Source organism: Sinocyclocheilus grahami, unplaced genomic scaffold (assembly GCF_001515645.1).
Source record: "Sinocyclocheilus grahami isolate Dianchi unplaced genomic scaffold, SAMN03320097.WGS_v1.1 scaffold146.1, whole genome shotgun sequence".
NCBI classification, from domain to species: domain Eukaryota; kingdom Metazoa; phylum Chordata; class Actinopteri; order Cypriniformes; family Cyprinidae; genus Sinocyclocheilus; species Sinocyclocheilus grahami.
This window is the reverse complement of record NW_015505325.1, coordinates 124,200-143,305: the sequence shown is the minus strand read 5'-3', so window position 1 is coordinate 143,305 and position 19,106 is coordinate 124,200. Positions and strand designations below refer to the sequence as shown.

Genomic DNA, 19,106 nt, shown 5'->3' with positions numbered 1-19,106 from the left:
ATATAAAAAATGTAGCTAACGTATTTCTATAAACAGCAATATAAATAAACGTGCCTGATCTCTTTGTCCTTGCTGTTTGATTGAGAAAACTTTAACGGGCGTCGAGGGGTCTATTTTGAACTATATTACAGTATTTGTTTTAAAAACGTAGAGTGCCTTAAAAATAATTATCACAACACTGGTAAAACAGGCTTAACCTATACTGAGTTTCTCATCCTCTGAATTATACTTTTCAATCCTGTTTTTATTATCATTATCCTAAAAAAAAGAATAAATTCAGAACAAGATTAGAATAGAATTCTATTTTATCTATGACAGATTTTTTTCCCCTACAACACCAACAGTAGTGTTTACAACACTAAAACCACCATGCCCTGTAAACTCATAATAATAATAATATAACAACAACAACAACAATAATAATATCATACAATCCAGTTTCTAATTCCAGAGTTGAGGTGCAAAAAAAATTCTTTCTTTATCTCATGATTTCCCACTATTCTTTAGAAACATACCGTAATAATTCATATCCTGAGTTAACAGCCAGTTGAAAGCCTTAAAAATACATGATGTAAAAATTCCCTCAAATTTTTAGCAAAACTCCCAAGAATGCTTTGTGGAAATGCTGCGTCACAGCATTTGCTGCTGTATCAATATAGAAGCATCCGTATCGATACGCGTATCAGCAAGGAATGTGCCACAGTATTTTGCTGTATTGATATTTTGAGCACAGCCCAATTTAAAGCCTTGTTCCATGTGCCCCTTTTATACTTTGAGCACCTGCCTCTCCAAACGTCTCTGCGCAGCCCTGTAACTAATTCCTTAATCCAAATTTTGCATTGACTTGTGATTTAACATCCTTCATTTTACAATATTGTATTTACTTCAGCCAAAAGTCTTTGAAATTAAGTACACTTTTTAAAAATGATGTGATTGACAATGCACTGATGTAAACCTCCAACTCCATTAGCAATTTCTAAACAAACCAGTGGGAAAACAAACAAAACCATTACCACCATGAATAAGCATTATTAAATTAACATTCCTGGGTTGCTTGATAATTTTATAAAATAAGGCACTTATTTCAGGGCAGTAATCAATTAATTATCAACCATGTGTTTCATAATGTCTGTGGTACAGATTAATGCATTTTCTTTCAAATATCTTATAAAATCTTTTCATTCAATATAGGCAACATTGCATGCAAAGCCCTGAGAATAGTTTGTAGATTTTCAACCAGCTCTTTTTCTGTTTTCTCTAGTCATGTAGCACTGATTTCCAAAAAACTTACTCCTTTAGTTTAATACAATGTTTATATATCATAGTGCAGCTTTAGATTTAAAATGAAACTTCTAAGTTCATTAAGACTTTCCCATTCTAAGTGGAAGGGAAAAGGGGTGTGGTTATGCTAATGAGAGTGGCCTGACTAGGAGGCGCTTTAACAATAGCACTTCATTTAATGGTCATGTCTCCACTCAGGATTCAGATATTGCTGGACCACACTCTCCTCTGTTTTCACTAGGATGAGAAAGAACATGACAGTTAGCACTTGGTTTATGATTTATTTTAAATCCCAAAGAAAAAAAAGCACAGAAATTGTCCTTAAAAAGTGCCAATATAAACAAAACATTATGGTTACTAACATAACCATGGTTCCCTGAGATAAGGGAACGAGCGTTGCTTTCAAACGCTTATGAGGAAACTCTGTTTACTCTGATACTGAAGCCTGATTTGTGCACAAACCAATGGCGCTTCAACCCACCAAAAGGGGAGGAGCCGACCTCTACATAAGTCGGCTCAGAGCACCATTTCATCAGAATCTTTCGACTGAAGCGACAGTCATCGATTCACGCGCAGCCTTATAGCACTGCATCCTACACAACGCTCATTCCCTTATCTCTGGGCAGCAAGGTTACGTTAGTAACCGGAGCATTACCTTTCGACCAGTCACTCCCGTTGCCAAATTATGCCCTTCGCTTGCAAGAGAAGGTCCTCCCTCAGTGTTATCAGCCAGGGGGCTGCCGATAGCAGCTGAATCAACTCGGGGAGCCACATCGGATTCCTCCAGAGTGGGGCCACCAGAAGAACCGAGCATCTGACTTCCCTGAACCGTCTGATGACCTGAGGAAGCAGGGCAACCGGGGAGAAGGCGTATAGGCGAGCACTGGGCTAATCGTGGGCCAGGGCATCTCGCTGTCTCGTAAAAAAAAAAAGACAACAAAAAAGTTGTCCTGTACCGAAGTTTGAATAACATCTCTGAAGTGAGGTGGCCTGTGAGCGAACTGGAGTGAGTAACCTTGTTCTATGGTTTTTAGAACCCAACTTGACACATTTGGGATAGCTTTCCAAGCCTGAAGCCAGATAGCAAGTGATTATAGTTTTTTGAATAGAAGTGTGCCGTAAGGGGGCGAGGAACTGACATTCGTGGTAATGAGGAGAGGAGAAATGCTCTTTTGAGTATGTGGGTCCGCTATCACAGCAGTATTTTGCTTGGGTGCACACTGAATGAGAAGGATGGGCCCAGGTTGAATGGAGCTTCCATCGCTCAATGTTAAGTGGAGAGATGGAGAGCGAGTGTAAGCTTTCTTTGAGGGAGTTCTGGCCTCGGCAAGAACTGACCCTCTCTTCTTCCTCTCTGCGTTTGGATCAGGACAGCTTCTGAGGTTCAGGGTCCAATGCCATTCTGGGTCGGGGACCGTGGCGTTTTGGAAAAGGGTAGCGTTTCGCCATCTGGGGGCGCTGCTGAAGCCCAGGTTGGAGCATTGAAGTGCTTCGGCAGGAAGTGACGCATTGCTTGAGATGACTTCTGTGCCGCTGTAAACCGCTCAGGGCGTGCCATGTCCTGGTGAGTTCCTCATGAACTGCCGGCAGGAAAGGAGCGGGCCATTGGTGGGAGGAATGTTGATGGCGCCCTTTTAGGTAGCACTCGTCACTCGTCCTCCACAGCCTTAGATAGAATGTGGATCAGCTAACTGTCCACGCTGGGCCGTGTTGTCTGAGTCAGAGGCGGGGTTTCAGACTCTTCGCCGGAACACGCCCACTCTTCAGCATCCAAAGCCATGACATGGAGTCATCAAAGGCGGCTTCCTCCTCAGATGCACCGAAGGAAATTAAGCCGCTCACAGCTTCTTCCTTCTTTGGCTTCTTGCTTGCAGAGTCAGCGAGGAGATGATCTTTGCCACTGAAGGAGCAAAATTCTGACGATATGGTGCTCAGAGACGACTTATATAGAGGTCGGTCCTCCCTTTTTTGCGGGATGAAGCGCCATTGGTTCGTGCAGCTACGCGAACGTAAACAAATCAGGCTTCAGTATCAGTGTAAACAGGAGTTTCCCCATAAGAGTGTCAACGCAACGGGAGAGACCGTTCGAAAGGGAACAGGTGTACCGTTGTGTAGGTCGAAATACACTACCGTTTAAGAGTTTGGGGTCGGTAAGATTTTTTTGAGAAAAGTCTCTTATGCTCACTAAGGCTGAATTTATTTGATCAAAATACCATAAAAACAGTAATATTGTAAAATAATATTACCATTTAAAATAACAGTTGAAAAATTTAATTATTCCTGTGATTGCAAAGCTGAGAGTCAACACTCCAGTCTTCAGTATCATGTGATCCTTCAGAAATCATCCTAATATGCTGATTTGGTGCACAAGAAAAATTTCTTATTATTATCCATTTTGAAAACAGTTGTGCTGCTTAATAATTTTGTAGAAACCCGGATACATTTTTTTTTCAGAATACTTTGATGAATAGAAAGCTCAAAAGAACAGCATTTATTTGAAACAGAAAACTTCTGTAACATAAATATATCTACTGTCTCTTTTGAACAAATTCATTTGGATTAAATAAAAATATAAATTTCTTAAAAAAAACTAAAAAACACTCACCCCAAACTTTTAAATGGTAGTGTATTTGTATAACCTGTCAGTAAATGATTAATTATGAATGTGCGGTCGTCACTCTAGGCTCACACCAAACAAACATGGGAAACAGGATGTGATGTCACGCTCTTGGGCCACTTTTATTAAATAATCAATTATGAATAAAGTATATTCAAAGTTTTCATATATATTTCTTTATGCAAATTTGCAGATCAGCGTTCACTACATTTGAACTTCAGCAACTACCTTAACTACCTTAAGCTTGCATTTCCTATTCCGCATTAATGGAAGCAAATGAAGCACAAAGTCTAGTGTGACTGTACTTTTATTAAAGCCATGCCTTACCTATGGTCTCCTCATGGATGTTTAGAGCGAGCAGGCGCTCAACAACCGCCTCTGTTTCCTCCAAATTGGAAATATCATATCCAGTATAACCTCCCTTCTCAATGCAGTAATGAATAAATCTACAAACACATAGATCAACAAGGTAAAAAAAAAAATCGGCTTGCAATATCAACTCACACCATGTCCTGAAATTATATAAAGAGTATTTTATATATTTTATGCATGTGTTAGTTGGAAGTTTATATACCTGCCCCAGGTTGCGTCTGTCTGTAGAATGATGGGGTTTCCCACCATGATGAGCAGGGATTTTGCTCTCGTCACTGCCACATTGAATCTCTGGAGAAAAGAAAGCAAGAGGTGAAACAACTTTGTTTTGTTCACAGCAGTATTTTGCTTGGGTGCACACTGAATGAGAAGGATGGGCCCAGGTTGAATGGAGCTTCCATCGCTCAATGTTAAGTGGAGAGATGGAGAGCGAGTGTAAGCTTTCTTTGAGGGAGTTCTGGCCTCGGCAAGAACTGACCCTCTCTTCTTCCTCTCTGCGTTTGGATCAGGACAGCTTCTGAGGTTCAGGGTCCAATGCCATTCTGGGTCGGGGACCATGGCGGTTTGGAAAAGGGTAGCGTTTCGCCATCTGGGGGCGCTGCTGAAGCCCAGGTTGGAGCATTGAAGTGCTTCGGCAGGAAGTGACGCATTGCTTGAGATGACTTCTGTGCCGCTGTAAACCGCTCAGGGCGTGCCATGTCCTGGTGAGTTCCTCATGAACTGCCGGCAGGAAAGGAGCGGGCCATTGGTGGGAGGAATGTTGATGGCGCCCTTTTAGGTAGCACTCGTCACTCGTCCTCCACAGCCTTAGATAGAATGTGGATCAGCTAACTGTCCACGCTGGGCCGTGTTGTCTGGGTCAGAGGCAGGGTTTCGGACTCTTCGCCGGAACACGCCCACTCTTCAGCATCCAAAGCCATGACATGGAGTCATCAAAGGCGGCTTCCTCCTCAGATGCACCGAAGGAAATTAAGCCGCTCACAGCTTCTTCCTTCTTTGGCTTCTTGCTTGCAGAGTCAGCGAGGAGATGATCTTTGCCACTGAAGGAGCAAAATTCTGACGATATGGTGCTCAGAGACGACTTATATAGAGGTCGGTCCTCCCTTTTTTGCGGGATGAAGCGCCATTGGTTCGTGCAGCTACGCGAACGTAAACAAATCAGGCTTCAGTATCAGTGTAAACAGGAGTTTCCCCATAAGAGTGTCAACGCAACGGGAGAGACCGTTCGAAAGGGAACAGGTGTACCGTTGTGTAGGTCGAAATACACTACCGTTTAAGAGTTTGGGGTCGGTAAGATTTTTTTGAGAAAAGTCTCTTATGCTCACTAAGGCTGAATTTATTTGATCAAAATACCATAAAAACAGTAATATTGTAAAATAATATTACCATTTAAAATAACAGTTGAAAAATTTAATTATTCCTGTGATTGCAAAGCTGAGAGTCAACACTCCAGTCTTCAGTATCATGTGATCCTTCAGAAATCATCCTAATATGCTGATTTGGTGCACAAGAAAAATGTCTTATTATTATCCATTTTGAAAACAGTTGTGCTGCTTAATAATTTTGTAGAAACCCGGATACATTTTTCTTTTCAGAATACTTTGATGAATAGAAAGCTCAAAAGAACAGCATTTATTTGAAACAGAAAACTTCTGTAACATAAATATATCTACTGTCTCTTTTGAACAAATTCATTTGGATTAAATAAAAATATAAATTTCTTAAAAAAAACTAAAAAACACTCACCCCAAACTTTTAAATGGTAGTGTATTTGTATAACCTGTCAGTAAATGATTAATTATGAATGTGCGGTCGTCACTCTAGGCTCACACCAAACAAACATGGGAAACAGGATGTGATGTCACGCTCTTGGGCCACTTTTATTAAATAATCAATTATGAATAAAGTATATTCAAAGTTTTCATATATATTTCTTTATGCAAATTTGCAGATCAGCGTTCACTACATTTGAACTTCAGCAACTACCTTAACTACCTTAAGCTTGCATTTCCTATTCCGCATTAATGGAAGCAAATGAAGCACAAAGTCTAGTGTGACTGTACTTTTATTAAAGCCATGCCTTACCTATGGTCTCCTCATGGATGTTTAGAGCGAGCAGGCGCTCAACAACCGCCTCTGTTTCCTCCAAATTGGAAATATCATATCCAGTATAACCTCCCTTCTCAATGCAGTAATGAATAAATCTACAAACACATAGATCAACAAGGTAAAAAAAAAAATCGGCTTGCAATATCAACTCACACCATGTCCTGAAATTATATAAAGAGTATTTTATATATTTTATGCATGTGTTAGTTGGAAGTTTATATACCTGCCCCAGGTTGCGTCTGTCTGTAGAATGATGGGGTTTCCCACCATGATGAGCAGGGATTTTGCTCTCGTCACTGCCACATTGAATCTCTGGAGAAAAGAAAGCAAGAGGTGAAACAACTTTGTTTTGTAGACTTCTGTGTGGTGTATTGTCATGTGTTAAACACTACCTTCTCATTCTTCAGAAACCCAATGCTGAATGTTTCATCCAAAATTATGTGTTTCTTGTCACTGCGAACAGTTGACACAATGATCACTTTCCTCTCCTGGCCTTGAAACTCCTCCACAGAACCAACCTACACAACACGTACAGCAGTCATGTTTTTGCTCACGTGTCCTGACAAGGATAAGAACTGATAACAGAGTGTAGGAGTGTCCGCACGGCACAGACTCATGCTGACCTTCAGCTCCTCAATGCCCGAACAGGATTTAAGCTCCCTGTGCATCTTGATGGCCTTCCTGATCTTCTCCACCTATAAAAATAAAACAGATATGTACAATAAAAAACAAAAGCAGAGTGAAAAAGTAATAAGTACAGAATATTTCATGTATTTACACTACTGTTTAAAAAGTTTGGAGTTTGTACTTTAAGAAATTGATACTTTTGTTCAGCAAGGACACATTAAATTGATCAAAAGTACAGTAAAGACATTTATTATGTTACAAAATGTTGCTATTTCAAATACATGCATTTGAACTTTCTATTCATCAGAATCTTGAAAAAAGCCTCATGTTCCACACAAAAAATATTATGCAGCATAAATGTTTTCAATTGTGACTTGAGCAACGCATTAGGATATTAGAATAATTTCTGAAGGAAGACTGGAGTAATGGATGCTGAAAATTCAGCTTTGTCATCATTACATTTTAGAATATACACTGAACAAAGAATCTTTCCAACCCCAAATTTTTGAATGGTAGCGTAACTCTCTGCAAACAAATTTTCTTGTGGATTTACTCGATAGGCTACTAACTGCATTGTGTGTGCAGTATACTATGCATCAGGTTTGCTGCCGCTGAGCTGTTGAAAAGGTATTTTCACCTGTTTCCTGTAGGGGGCTATAATGCCAATCTCTTTGGGGGAGATTTTTGCAATGCCCTTCTTGGCCTGTGTCAGGAGGAGCTTCTTCAGGTAGTCGATCATGATATCAATTTCAGAAGTGTTGAAAAAGGAGGGGCTGTTTGACTCTCTCTCATCCTTTCCAATCACTCCATGGAAAATCACAGGAAATCCCTAAAAATGCAGCACAGACCAGAGCACAATGTGACATCTGCAGAAGGTATACTATAATTATCAGTGAAAACCAACAACATGATCAATAAGAGGTCTTTGTATTGAACTTTCTAGACATAAATAGTAACATCAGCATTTCAAAGCACAAGTGGAAACTGGCTAATGAAAAAATCTTACATCCTTAAGCACCAAATGTAGCCATGAAATACAACCAAATTCAAGAAGGCGGTTATCTCAGTTTCTGGCCTTCACATTTCTTACACTAATGACTTGTGTGTTTGTACGGGCATGTGTGGCCGGATAACCCATGAGGAGGAGGTGGACTACATGTTTAAAAAGTGAATGGGAGCGGTAAGCTAAGCAGGTTTTCTGCAGAGATTTTATAATCAGATTTTTTAAGACCTGCACAAATAAAATAAATATTGCATGCCGTTACAGAACAAACTCATACAATCTTATTTTGAAATGTCTATGCTTTACTACTTTCAGCTGCTCATTTAGAAAGATGAGCCATAAAACACACACTCTTACAACAATCTACAACATAATATAAAAACCATAACGTAAACATTGTCAGTTTATCAATGGTGCATGATAAGTACCACATGCACTGAGAGTACCATATGCTAGAATGAACAGATTACGGAAATCTTTTGTTCATCAGTCAGTAAAATTAATTAATCCGAATTGGGGGTCTAAGTAGGATTCTGAGGAATGGAAGGGACTTAAGTATTTGCACTGCAGATGGATGTGTATTAACATACTTTTTTGTGTGTGTGTGTGTTGTATTGTGTAATGTGTATTGATGTGCATTAATGTTAGACAGTAAACACTATGGGATGCGAGACAATTTTTGGAAGAAATTCCAACAATAAAGTGAAATTGAAGTGAACTGAATTTAATTGATAAGCAATCATATTCACTGATTGCGAACTGCTCTGAAACCGCAATCCTGTACAATACGTAACAGCGCAACATTTTGAAACATGCAGCGTTCACATAATTGAATCATAGCCTTTTGATGTTTAATAATCAAATAATTATTCCATGGTGACTTCCGTCCCTAAATTTAAGACCTCTTAAAATAATTAAGACTTTTGTTATACTGTTTAAGACTGTTTATGGCCTTCAATTTGATCAAACCAAATGTAAGACTTTTTTAAGGACCGCAAAAACCCTACTAAGTGTATCCCAACATTCATCGTGTTCAGGTACTCGTGTCCCAAAATTGTGTGATGTTGCAGAAACTTTACAGTTCAAGTTAAATTAATTAGATATTGCATATAATTTTGGTAGTAAAATGTGAAGTGCTGCACATTTTATTGGTGCTGAGATGAGTATGTGTATTTTTTAAAACATCTGCAACCGCTTTTTATCAGTTAATTAGAAGCATCGCAGTTACTAAATTGTCTCGTCTGTTACATATGGACTACTGAACAGAAAAGTTTATTTTAAAGTGCAAAGTATAAAAAAAAGGGTAAATAAAGCAATGTTGTAAGCGTGTTCTATCGTAAAGTCAAAAGTAATACACACATTTGCAGTCTACATGCCTACTTGAACACTTGGGCCAAATACAGAAAATACATCATGTAAGTACACTGACAAGTGCAACACCGCAAATGTGGCTATTGGGACAGTCACATATCTTATAATCAACTATATTTTTAAAAAATGTGCACCAATAGGCAATCAAATTGCAGTGGCTAATGTCAAATCTATTTACCAAAATGGATATATTTGAACACCATCTGAAAATAAGTATGTGTACCAAATTTTGAGAAAACTGGCAATAAGCAACTTAACAACAAAATGCGTTGTCTTGACATTCCTGAACTGCTTTTTTATCAGGTTTTTGTGTCTGGGATGTCTCTTACACTTTTTGGCAGGTGCTCCCAGGTGCAGTACTGGCAGGAGATGATCTTATCTGCACATGCCACCAACTCCCCATCATAGAACAACTCATTAGGAATCTTCAGAATGGATGGATGAGACCTGGAGAGACAAAGAGAGAATGAAAAATGGGAATTAGAAACACAGATTAGAACACAAACTTTATTACAGTGGTGCTAAAACGGATTCAGACATTTTCAATTTTCAAACTAAATATCAAAGAAAGAAGCATTTGTGTCAGTTTTGTGGTAGAAATCGTACATCTGATTCAGGATACATGATTAGGTATTCTGAACACTTATTTTGGATTGGGCCTATCTCAATCTATTTTACTCAGACTGGCGCTTTCCCAAACTTTTCATATGGCATCCTGTCCTCTGCCTTTCTCTGCACAGCAAAAACCCAGACACACACAGCTTCCTCTGGTTCCCATGTTCATTCATGGCCAGGAGTCAAATTTATGTTCAAGGCTATTTGTTTACTTCTTTATAATGGGCTATGACTCTTTTCTACTCTTAATGGCTCCTGGCTACAAGTCAAAACTACTAAATCAAAAAGACAAATGGCTCTAGATGGTATTTGTTCCTTGTCCATAATCATCTGCACTCCCTCCACACAAAGGTCTACACATTTTTGATCCTCCTCTATACGTCACCGAGACTTTCTTTACATGTATCAGAAATTTTACCCATACAAGTTAAAAATAGTTTTGTTCAGCCTTGAGAACTTTGCACCCCATCAATGCCCCCCCCACTTAGACCCTATTCAGAGCTTCTTTAAGAGCAGCTAGTCAACAAGCTGGTAAGACAACTAGTCAATTTGTAGTTTTGCAGATGAGGTTTTTGGATTATTCAGACTTTACCTGTAGTTCTGCAGCAGTTTGGTTACATAACGGCTGTCGTATTCTGTAGTGCCTTTCTGGTAAAGTTCATTCTGTGTCATCAGCCTCTCTAGCAAGGAAAGTCCTACAAACACATTTACAATGCAAATTACAACATAAATTGAGTGTGTACTGTATGTGCAGGGCTCTCAAGTTAAATCAAAAGTTTGGAGTGAGATTACATCTGTTAGGGGAGGAGCCACTCAAATATTTGCAGCAGTGGCCCCTCGGCCCCGCCCAATTCTCTCAAGTTTTTGCTAGTAGTTCAATTTGACCTATTCTTCATAATTGACCAGCACAATTAGAAATTATAACAATTGGTAAATCTGATAAAAGACAGACAAATTCATCCAAATAAAATACAATGTTTTATATAATACAAAAATACAAATGTATATGTAAAAAAAAAAAATTTGCCCCAAATGAACCAACTGAACAGAAGTGTTTAATGTACAGTACATACTGTACACATATAGTAGGATTGCAGAACTTTCCCAGAGCATGTATGTCAAGCGTTGTGTGTGTGTGTGTGTGTGAGAGAGAGAGAGAGTACACATTTCAGCTTATGAATCGTGTTTTGTGTTTCACATTTGGATGCCTTGATGACAGGGGTAGGAGGCTCCCACTTAAAGCACTGTGGCTCAGGGCCAGCCATTTCACCGTCATGATGGATGATAGTGTTTTGTCCAGAGCCAAACTGTTCCTACTTTTGGTTTTGTTCAAACCCACCATGGAGAACACATTGGTAAATCTGATAAAAGACAGACAAATTCATCCAAATAAAATACAATGTTTTATATAATACAAAAATACAAATGTATATGTAAAAAAAAAAAAATTGCCCCAAATGAACCAACTGAACAGAACATACTGTACACATATAGTAGGATTGCAGAACTTTCCCAGAGCATGTATGTCAAGCGTTGTGTGTGTGTGTGTGTGTGTGTGAGAGAGAGAGAGAGTACACATTTCAGCTTATGAATCGTGTTTTGTGTTTCACATTTGGATGCCTTGATGACAGGGGTAGGAGGCTCCCACTTAAAGCACTGTGGCTCAGGGCCAGCCATTTCACCGTCATGATGGATGATAGTGTTTTGTCCACAGCCAAACTGTTCCTACTTTTGGTTTTGTTCAAACCCACCATGGAGAACACTCTCTCTGCATCTGCATTTGAGTGGGAAAGCCACAGTGCTTTAAATGGGAGCCCCTGACCCCTGTCATCAAGGCATCAAAATGTGCAACAAACACAACAGACAAAAAAAACATTCATAAGCTGAAATGTGTATCTCTCTCTCTCTCTCTCTCTCTCTCTCTCTCTCTCTCTCTATCTCTCTCTCTCTCTGTGTATATAAGTGTAACTCTCTCTGTGATTAAGTTATTGTAAAAACGATTGATTACAGCATTTTTAATCAGTTTAAAGCAATTCACAGATTTGTGTTTTACTGTATGTTTTACTTCTGTTCGCAGTGGCACATAAAAATGTATGCTGAAGAAACATCACTCAACACTCAAAAACTAAAAGAACTAATTGTTCAAACCCACCATGGAGAACACTCTCTCTGCATCTGCATTTGAGTGGGAAAGCTACAGTGCTTTAAATGGGAGCCCCTGACCCCTGTCATCAAGGCATCAAAATGTGCAACAAACACAACAGACAAAAAAAACATTAATAAGCTGAAATGTGTACTCTCTCTCTCTCTCTCTCTCTCTCTCTCTCTCTCACACACACACACACACACACACACAACTTGACATACATGTTCAGCGCACGTTTTGCAATCCTAACTGTATGTGTACAGTATATACATTGAACAGTGCTGTTCAGTTGGCTCGTTTAGGGCCAAATTTCTTTTTATTTTTGATATATTTGTATGTTTTAAATACATTAAAAAATTTATTTTATTTGGATGAATTTGTATTTTATCAGATTTACCAGTTTCTCTCTCTCTCTCTCTCTCTCTCTCACACACACACACACAACTTGACATACATGTTCAGGGCAAGTTCTGCAATCCTAACTGTATGTGTACAGTATATACATTGAACAGTGCTGTTCAGTTGGCTCGTTTAGGGCCAAATTTCTTTTTATTTTTGATATATTTGTATGTTTTAAATACATTAAAAAATTTATTTTATTTGGATGAATTTGTATTTTATCAGATTTACCAGTTATTATAAAATCTCTAGTACTTTCCTTAGTTTCAGGTAGCCAAAGTTAAGCTAAAGCTTCTGGTTGCAAAACAGTTCAAGAGTTTTTGACTGTATCAATAATAATTTAGCACAAATTTAGCATCAAAATGCTAAAAAAAAAAGAAGAAGAAGAAGGGGTTACAGTATTCATCGGGTCTTGCTCTTCCAACTTTCACTTTGTGTATGTGCATCCATGTTGCCTATTAACAAACGTGCTTGTAGCGGGGTCACGTAATTTACATGGAAACAACAACATTCTAATTTCTGATTGGCTGGTAGGTGACATTTAACTCTGTATAACTCGAGACAGCTATGAATTTTAATTGTTCATTAATTGTATAGGCTATAGTGGGACATGTTATCCATTACTTCTCAGCATGAGAAATACAAGGTGTGAGCGTGTGAACTGATTGAAATGCGTGTGTCTCACGGTAAATGCATGAGACTTGAGAGCCCTGGTATGTGTGTCTTTATTCGTCTCACCAAGTCCATATTTAATGGCAAAAGGAGATCTCAAGATTGGCCCCAGCTGCTTGGGATCACCAGCCAAAACAAGCTGTCCAGTTTTTGCATTCAGCAGTCCTACACACACAAAGATGAAATGCTACAACAGGCTGATTTCAAATGAAAGATCTGACAGTTTTCCCAATGTTATTCTATGAAGCACTCCACCTGCCACACTGATGATGGTCTCTGGCTCCACAGCATGTCCTGCCTCATCCACAAAGATGTGCGAAAAATGACCCACAGGAAAACCCCCACTGACCAGCCTACCAACACACACACACACATATAGTAAACACTCTTTATCTTTTGACTGCTATGATGCATGTGGAAGAGAGTGACTTCATTGTGTTTGTAGAGGATGAAGCCCTTTACCTGCCTGCGGTGACCAAAGTGCTGACCAGGATCTTGTAGCACACTAGAGTCTCTTTACGTGGGAAAATAATGTGGTCTCCCTCCACATTACTGTTTTTCTAAACACAAAAAGACAGTCAACAATGACAACAACAACAAAAACTACACACAGCTCATTCTCAAAACGTCTCTCTCTCTCTCTATTTACATAAAACTATTTACATTACATTTTAATGAGTTAAAAGAATGTAAAATTCTGCCTACAATTTGCTGTTATTAAAATTTAAATATGTGTTCACTTTAGCCTTTTGAACAAATGGTTCAAATATTTGCAATGTTTAAAAATCACGTATTGAGCCTCGTTAGCTCTAGGAAAAATAAAAAACCAAAGTGAACATTTTTACATTTAACTTTGCAATGTATTTTTTTCCCATTTATAGCTAAGTAAAACAGAACTGAGTGATACAGCTGACTTATTTTTAATTCTTTAAATATTTATATTTAGTTTTATATTTTTATAAAAAATACATGAAAGGTAAAATGTACCATTGCTATTTTATATTTTCCATCAAATCTTCCATTTTTTATTTAGTTCATTTAATCAAACCTTTAATTAACATATAAAGTCAGACTAGCACTAACCTCTAGGACTTTAGGGATAACTTTTGGGTTGCGTGAACTAGCATAAAGTCTGTATATTTTCCGTGAATCAACATGTTCACTAGTGATCAACTTTTCACACAGTTGATCAGCTGCACTGTTAGATGGAGCACAAGCTAGGATATAGGCATCAGGTATATTCTTCTCCACCTGTGAGAAGAAAATAAAGTGAAATAGTCAATTAAAATAGCTGTTTTGCTTTTTCAATTTTGCATAGAGACACAATGAGATGATTTGCATGTAGGTGTGTCTGTTGGGTGTATATTTATTTGAGCATGATAACCAGATTTACCTGTTTGATGGCTTCCACTATCGTGACAGTTTTACCAGTGCCAGGAGGTCCAAACACCAAGTACGGAGCCGGCTTGGACGTACCGGCTACAATGTTACATACTGCAGTTTTCTGTTCAAGGTTATTGTCCAGCTTTTGATCAAAAAGCCTGTAGATACCCCCCACCCCACACACACACACATACACACACATACAGATCCCGCTGAAATATTCCATAAAGTTTCTCTAAAATTTCATTTTGTTCAGTACAGATGTGTCTTACTGACCTCAGTGTAGTTGGAGACGCAGGGGTTACGTCCCTTGAGCCCACAGGGAACAGCACATCTCTGAGCTCGTGCTGGACCGCCATGTGTACTGCTCTGTGTTGCAGTCTTAATGGGAGACGATTCACTGTGAACTCCACACGGAATTTCATATTATCTATGAAACTGTCAAGCAGCCTTTACACATAAAACACAGACACACATATACACAAAGTTTAAATCTGGTCTTCAAATAAATATGCAAAATAAGACCAAATGAACATGGCATAATTTTTGTAAACCTTAAGTATGTAAAGCCTTTGATGTTTGACTTTGACACTACTGTTCAAAAGTTTGGGGTCTGTAAGATTGTTTTATGTTTTTGAAAGAAGTCTGCATTTATTTGTTAAAAAATACAGTACAAACAGTAATCTTGTGAAATATTATTACAATATAAAACTGTTTTCTATTTCAATATATTTTATAATGTAATTTATTTCTGTGACAATAAAGCTGAATTTTCAGCAGTCATTACTCCAGTCTTCAGTGTCACATGATCCTTTAAAAATAATTCTAATATGCTGATTTGCTGCTCAAGAAACATTTCTTACTATCAATGTTGAAAACAGTTCTTAATATTTTTGTGGAAACTGCTTTTGCTGGATTGCACATATGAAGAACCAATCATATTAGAGAAAAATAATGTAATGAGTCATGTTACCTTTGCCATGTACCTATTCTATATAAACTGTTGGATTCTCTGTGATTGGTATCAGGTCTTCCTAGCAGTGATTAAAACATATTCAAAGGCACTGTCTGGAGTCTGTCAGGTTACTGCATATTAGTTGAACGCTAAAGATCTTATATCTGATAGTGTTCAAAAGGGGCGAGACGTCGTACGATGTGGACTGAAGACGCAGCTAGATGATAAATTTGTAAGCATCAACTGGAGCCCCAAAGTTAATTTAAGTCAGGTGCGTAGGGGAAATCTACCACAGACCCTTTTCAGAGAGCCTTCTTCAGTCATTTTTTAGTGTGCTCCTTAGCTTAAAATACTTTGATTGGGCTGCAACATTTTAGCAAATGCCACATTTGTATTAATGGTAATCAAGAGTGTAAAGAGACAGACTTCTTAGTCATTAAGTAATGATCAATTACATGTGCTGATTTTTTGCTGCTATGTCTTTAAGACTTATATGTAAATGCTCTCTTCACCAGTGAACTGAGAAACTGAGCTGCAGGTTTGCTGTCCAGTCAAGCATAGTTTGCACTAGCCCAAGTTTTACATTATGTTTTTGTAGTACATAAAGCTCTTACATCTTGTATCTGGGACTTTGATTATCGACTATATCAACCCTGTTTTATTTAATACTCCTTCAGTGTTCTGATGTTCAAATGACACCTGTCTTAAACTCCTCACACTTCATACCCTCTAGAGAAGTTCAGTTTGACCTGATCCAGTTCTACTCTGTGGACGTAGCCCTTGTATTTGGTCACAGTTGAGAGTTCGACCTCCTCACTCTTGGTGAGAAGCAGATGATCTCCCCTCAGGACTGATGGTCTGTTCTCTGATACGCCAGGGAGCTTTAACACAACAAATACATTATAAGACCTCCAAACCCTATTCTTTCCAACAAACATAAAAGCACATTCTACTTAAAGGGACAGTTCACCCAAAAATGACATTGTTGTCATTTTTTTCTTTGTATTACATTTACTACATCTTTAGCAGAGTTGAAGATTAACAAATTAAAGTAAATAATTACGGAATTTAAATTTTTGGGTGCACTGTCCCTTTAAGAGCCATGCACGGTCTATGCTTTTGATACTCTGTATGTGTCTAACACAGGCTGCGCCCGAGAGCGTAGCTGACTTGTTGCCTCTCTGCCATATCAGACAATGATACTGCAAGCAACAGAATCTGAGGCAACATAATGGTTTAATGATCTACAACAAAATAGAGAGAGCTTTGGTGATAACTTAGTGAATATTTAATATTTAATTACTACAATACAAATTTTCTGCTAGAAATTACATCAGAAGTGGAACAATTCAATCAAAAATGGACATTTACACACAAACTGACCACCAACCACAATTTTCAGATGGCATCTTTATTTTGTACCTCAACTGTCATGAAACTGAATGCACAGAATCGTGGGATATCAAAGGCAGTTGTGGATACATCGATGTTGCCTTCAAAAATCTCTAACATTGGAATTGGATGTGCTTTGTTGCCTTCCTACCTTGAAATGCATCCTCCGAAGGCAGCATTTTTTAGCTTTCGGACGCAGCCACAATCACATGCTTTAAATAACAGTCAGTAAAACACTGCCACTCGCCTCTAAGACCAGTAGTCGTTTGTTCTCATGGTCCTTCACCATGGACACATCCTTTTTGTCATACCTCTTGATGTCCAGACACATTTGATCCTCCTCTAGGTACAGCAGTAAATCAAAGCGCTCCATATAGTTATGAAAACTCAGATCACTCTCCAGCAGTGACCTAAAAACCACCAAACGCCCAATGAAAACAGTAACAATAGCTTCTACTATACATGTTTATGCAGAGAGCTGATTCTAGACCATTCAAAGACCAGTAACAGGGCTAAGACCGAAAAGCACAATTATGCACAACTAGAGACCACCAACTTCTGTTCCTGGCGCCTCGGGGAAGAACGGTTGCCTTTTAGGACCTCTGCTAAGTCAGAGATGTAAGAAGGACGAGTGTAGTAATCCAGTGGCACCACAAACTTCAAAAGGTTTCGGGCAGAACTGCAAATGAGACAAAAACATGCAAATAAATAATTTCTGTACAAATATAAGCACAGGGAAAAACAACATAAAAAATGTCATTCTTAAAAAGAGTGTGCATCTATCACCTCTCAGGTGGATCTCCCTCATCTATGTTGCACCACGCAGGTTCATATGTCTCAAGCCTCTTAGGTCTGAATGGTTCTTCGGGACCCAGCAGAGCTGCAAGCTCAGATCTGTATTCTGCCTGAATGAACCGAACAATGTGGAAAGGATGGGTGGCGGGCTGGGTGTTTTCCTTGAACTCAAATGCCAGAGTGGCTGGATAAACTCCTATTTGTTCTGCTTTGAATCTTAAGGTCACCTCATATTTCTCACCTTTAAAAAATGAGAGAGAGAGCAACAGGTTGGCTTCAAACCTGTGACACTCACCTTAAAACCACAACCCAACAAGTCAAGGGCACATGCGCTTAGCACTGCACAGTGGCTCCAAAAAACATTTTCCTTTTATAATACATCAGAGACTAAAGTCAGAGACTAGCATGATACCAAACGAAACCTACAAACAACATCAACACCAGTTTCACCTGTACACATGTACAGTTGGGTTGCACTCACTTGGCTCCAGACGGAGTGGATTGTTGCGTGTGACTCTTCTGCTGTCTTCCAGAGTGAAATACTGAATCCAGTGAAGAGCAGTGTAGTATGTGAAATACACGGCCGCCTGACCCGTGTTCTCCACAAACAGCTTTAGGTCATGAATTTCTGCCTTCTCCACAAAGAGCTGAATCATGCCATCCTCTATCTGCAGTTCTGAGGACACCTGCACCCCACCTTTATCAGCGATAAACACAGACCTGGGAAAGAAAAGAGCATCAACAGAGCTAGTTTTCATACTCAGATGTTGTAAAACATAAAATAGGAATCCAAAGAGCAATACTACATCGTAAATGACAGCAGGCCGTAATGTATGAAGGTGATACACTTTGTATCTCTTTGCATTCTGTGTATTTTCAGAGGTTGGTTTGTACCCATCATACAGAGAGACCAGCTCACTTTTCTGTAGTGTTTATTCTGCGCAGGAGGTCTTTGGACAGTTTTCTCCTTCCTCTAACTCCATCTTCTGGCCCTGGCACTGATGGTGGGTCAGGAACCTGGGCACTAGCGGGTGGCGGTGAGCTACCATTACTCAGAGGGGGAGTAGCTTGGTTTTGCTGTCTGCGACGGGGTCTAAACCACTGATCGTGCTGCACTCTGACCTAGAAATTCCACAATAGGGTTACAAGGTTTTGACCATTATCTGCATGTGTACATCACACTAACACATAGGGTATAACAGGACTCAAGGGTCATGATTTTTTGTTTGCTCCAGTATTTCAGATTTTTGCTTATTTATGGTAATTAATAAAAGCTGAAATAAAATATACTACATCGTAAATGACAGCAGGCCGTAATGTCATTGACACTTTGTATCTCTTTGCATTCTGTGTATTTTCAGAGGTTGGT

General features: G+C 38.9%; 2 protein-coding genes across 2 annotated transcripts; both read right to left on the bottom strand.

The window, feature by feature from the left end:
* Positions 1 to 1,022: 1,022 nt before the first annotated feature.
* Positions 1,023 to 4,557, bottom strand: LOC107591761 (putative helicase mov-10-B.1). The gene is made up of 3 exons (XM_016280998.1): positions 4,473 to 4,557; positions 4,226 to 4,344; positions 1,023 to 1,518 (listed from the first exon to the last, which is right to left on the bottom strand). Exons 1-3 carry the CDS (start codon positions 4,517 to 4,519, stop codon positions 1,457 to 1,459), a joined length of 228 nt encoding a protein of 75 aa, XP_016136484.1. The 5' UTR covers positions 4,520 to 4,557; the 3' UTR covers positions 1,023 to 1,456.
* Positions 4,558 to 5,248: 691 nt separating this feature from the next.
* On the bottom strand, positions 5,249 to 18,953 carry LOC107591842 (putative helicase mov-10-B.1). Its single transcript, XM_016281121.1, has 21 exons — positions 18,924 to 18,953; positions 18,657 to 18,859; positions 18,219 to 18,457; positions 17,729 to 17,978; positions 17,499 to 17,621; positions 17,166 to 17,352; positions 16,277 to 16,431; positions 14,872 to 15,045; positions 14,606 to 14,753; positions 14,296 to 14,463; positions 13,675 to 13,772; positions 13,468 to 13,565; positions 13,279 to 13,377; positions 10,588 to 10,690; positions 9,710 to 9,827; positions 7,644 to 7,835; positions 7,003 to 7,074; positions 6,772 to 6,897; positions 6,603 to 6,691; positions 6,356 to 6,474; positions 5,249 to 5,310 (listed from the first exon to the last, which is right to left on the bottom strand). Exons 1-21 carry the CDS (start codon positions 18,951 to 18,953, stop codon positions 5,249 to 5,251), a joined length of 2,853 nt encoding a protein of 950 aa, XP_016136607.1.
* Between the last annotated feature and the right edge of the window lie 153 nt (positions 18,954 to 19,106).

Bases quoted from the DNA above. Each gene is read 5' to 3' on its own strand.
- LOC107591761 (XM_016280998.1), bottom strand. From the start codon at position 4,519: ATGGTGGGAAACCCCATCATTCTACAGACAGACGCAACCTGGGGCAG. The intron at 4,345-4,472 runs GTATATAAACTT...ATGTGTTTGTAG, and splicing joins ACAGACGCAACCTGGGGCAG to ATTTATTCATTACTGCATTG. The intron at 1,519-4,225 runs GTAAGGCATGGC...TTCTCATCCTAG, and splicing joins CATCCATGAGGAGACCATAG to TGAAAACAGAGGAGAGTGTG.
- LOC107591842 (XM_016281121.1), bottom strand. From the start codon at position 18,953: ATGACCCTTGAGTCCTGTTATACCCTATGT. The intron at 17,622-17,728 runs GTGATAGATGCA...TCTCATTTGCAG, and splicing joins GAGGGAGATCCACCTGAGAG to TTCTGCCCGAAACCTTTTGA. The intron at 15,046-16,276 runs GTATGAAGTGTG...TTATGTGTAAAG, and splicing joins AAACTGAACTTCTCTAGAGG to GCTGCTTGACAGTTTCATAG.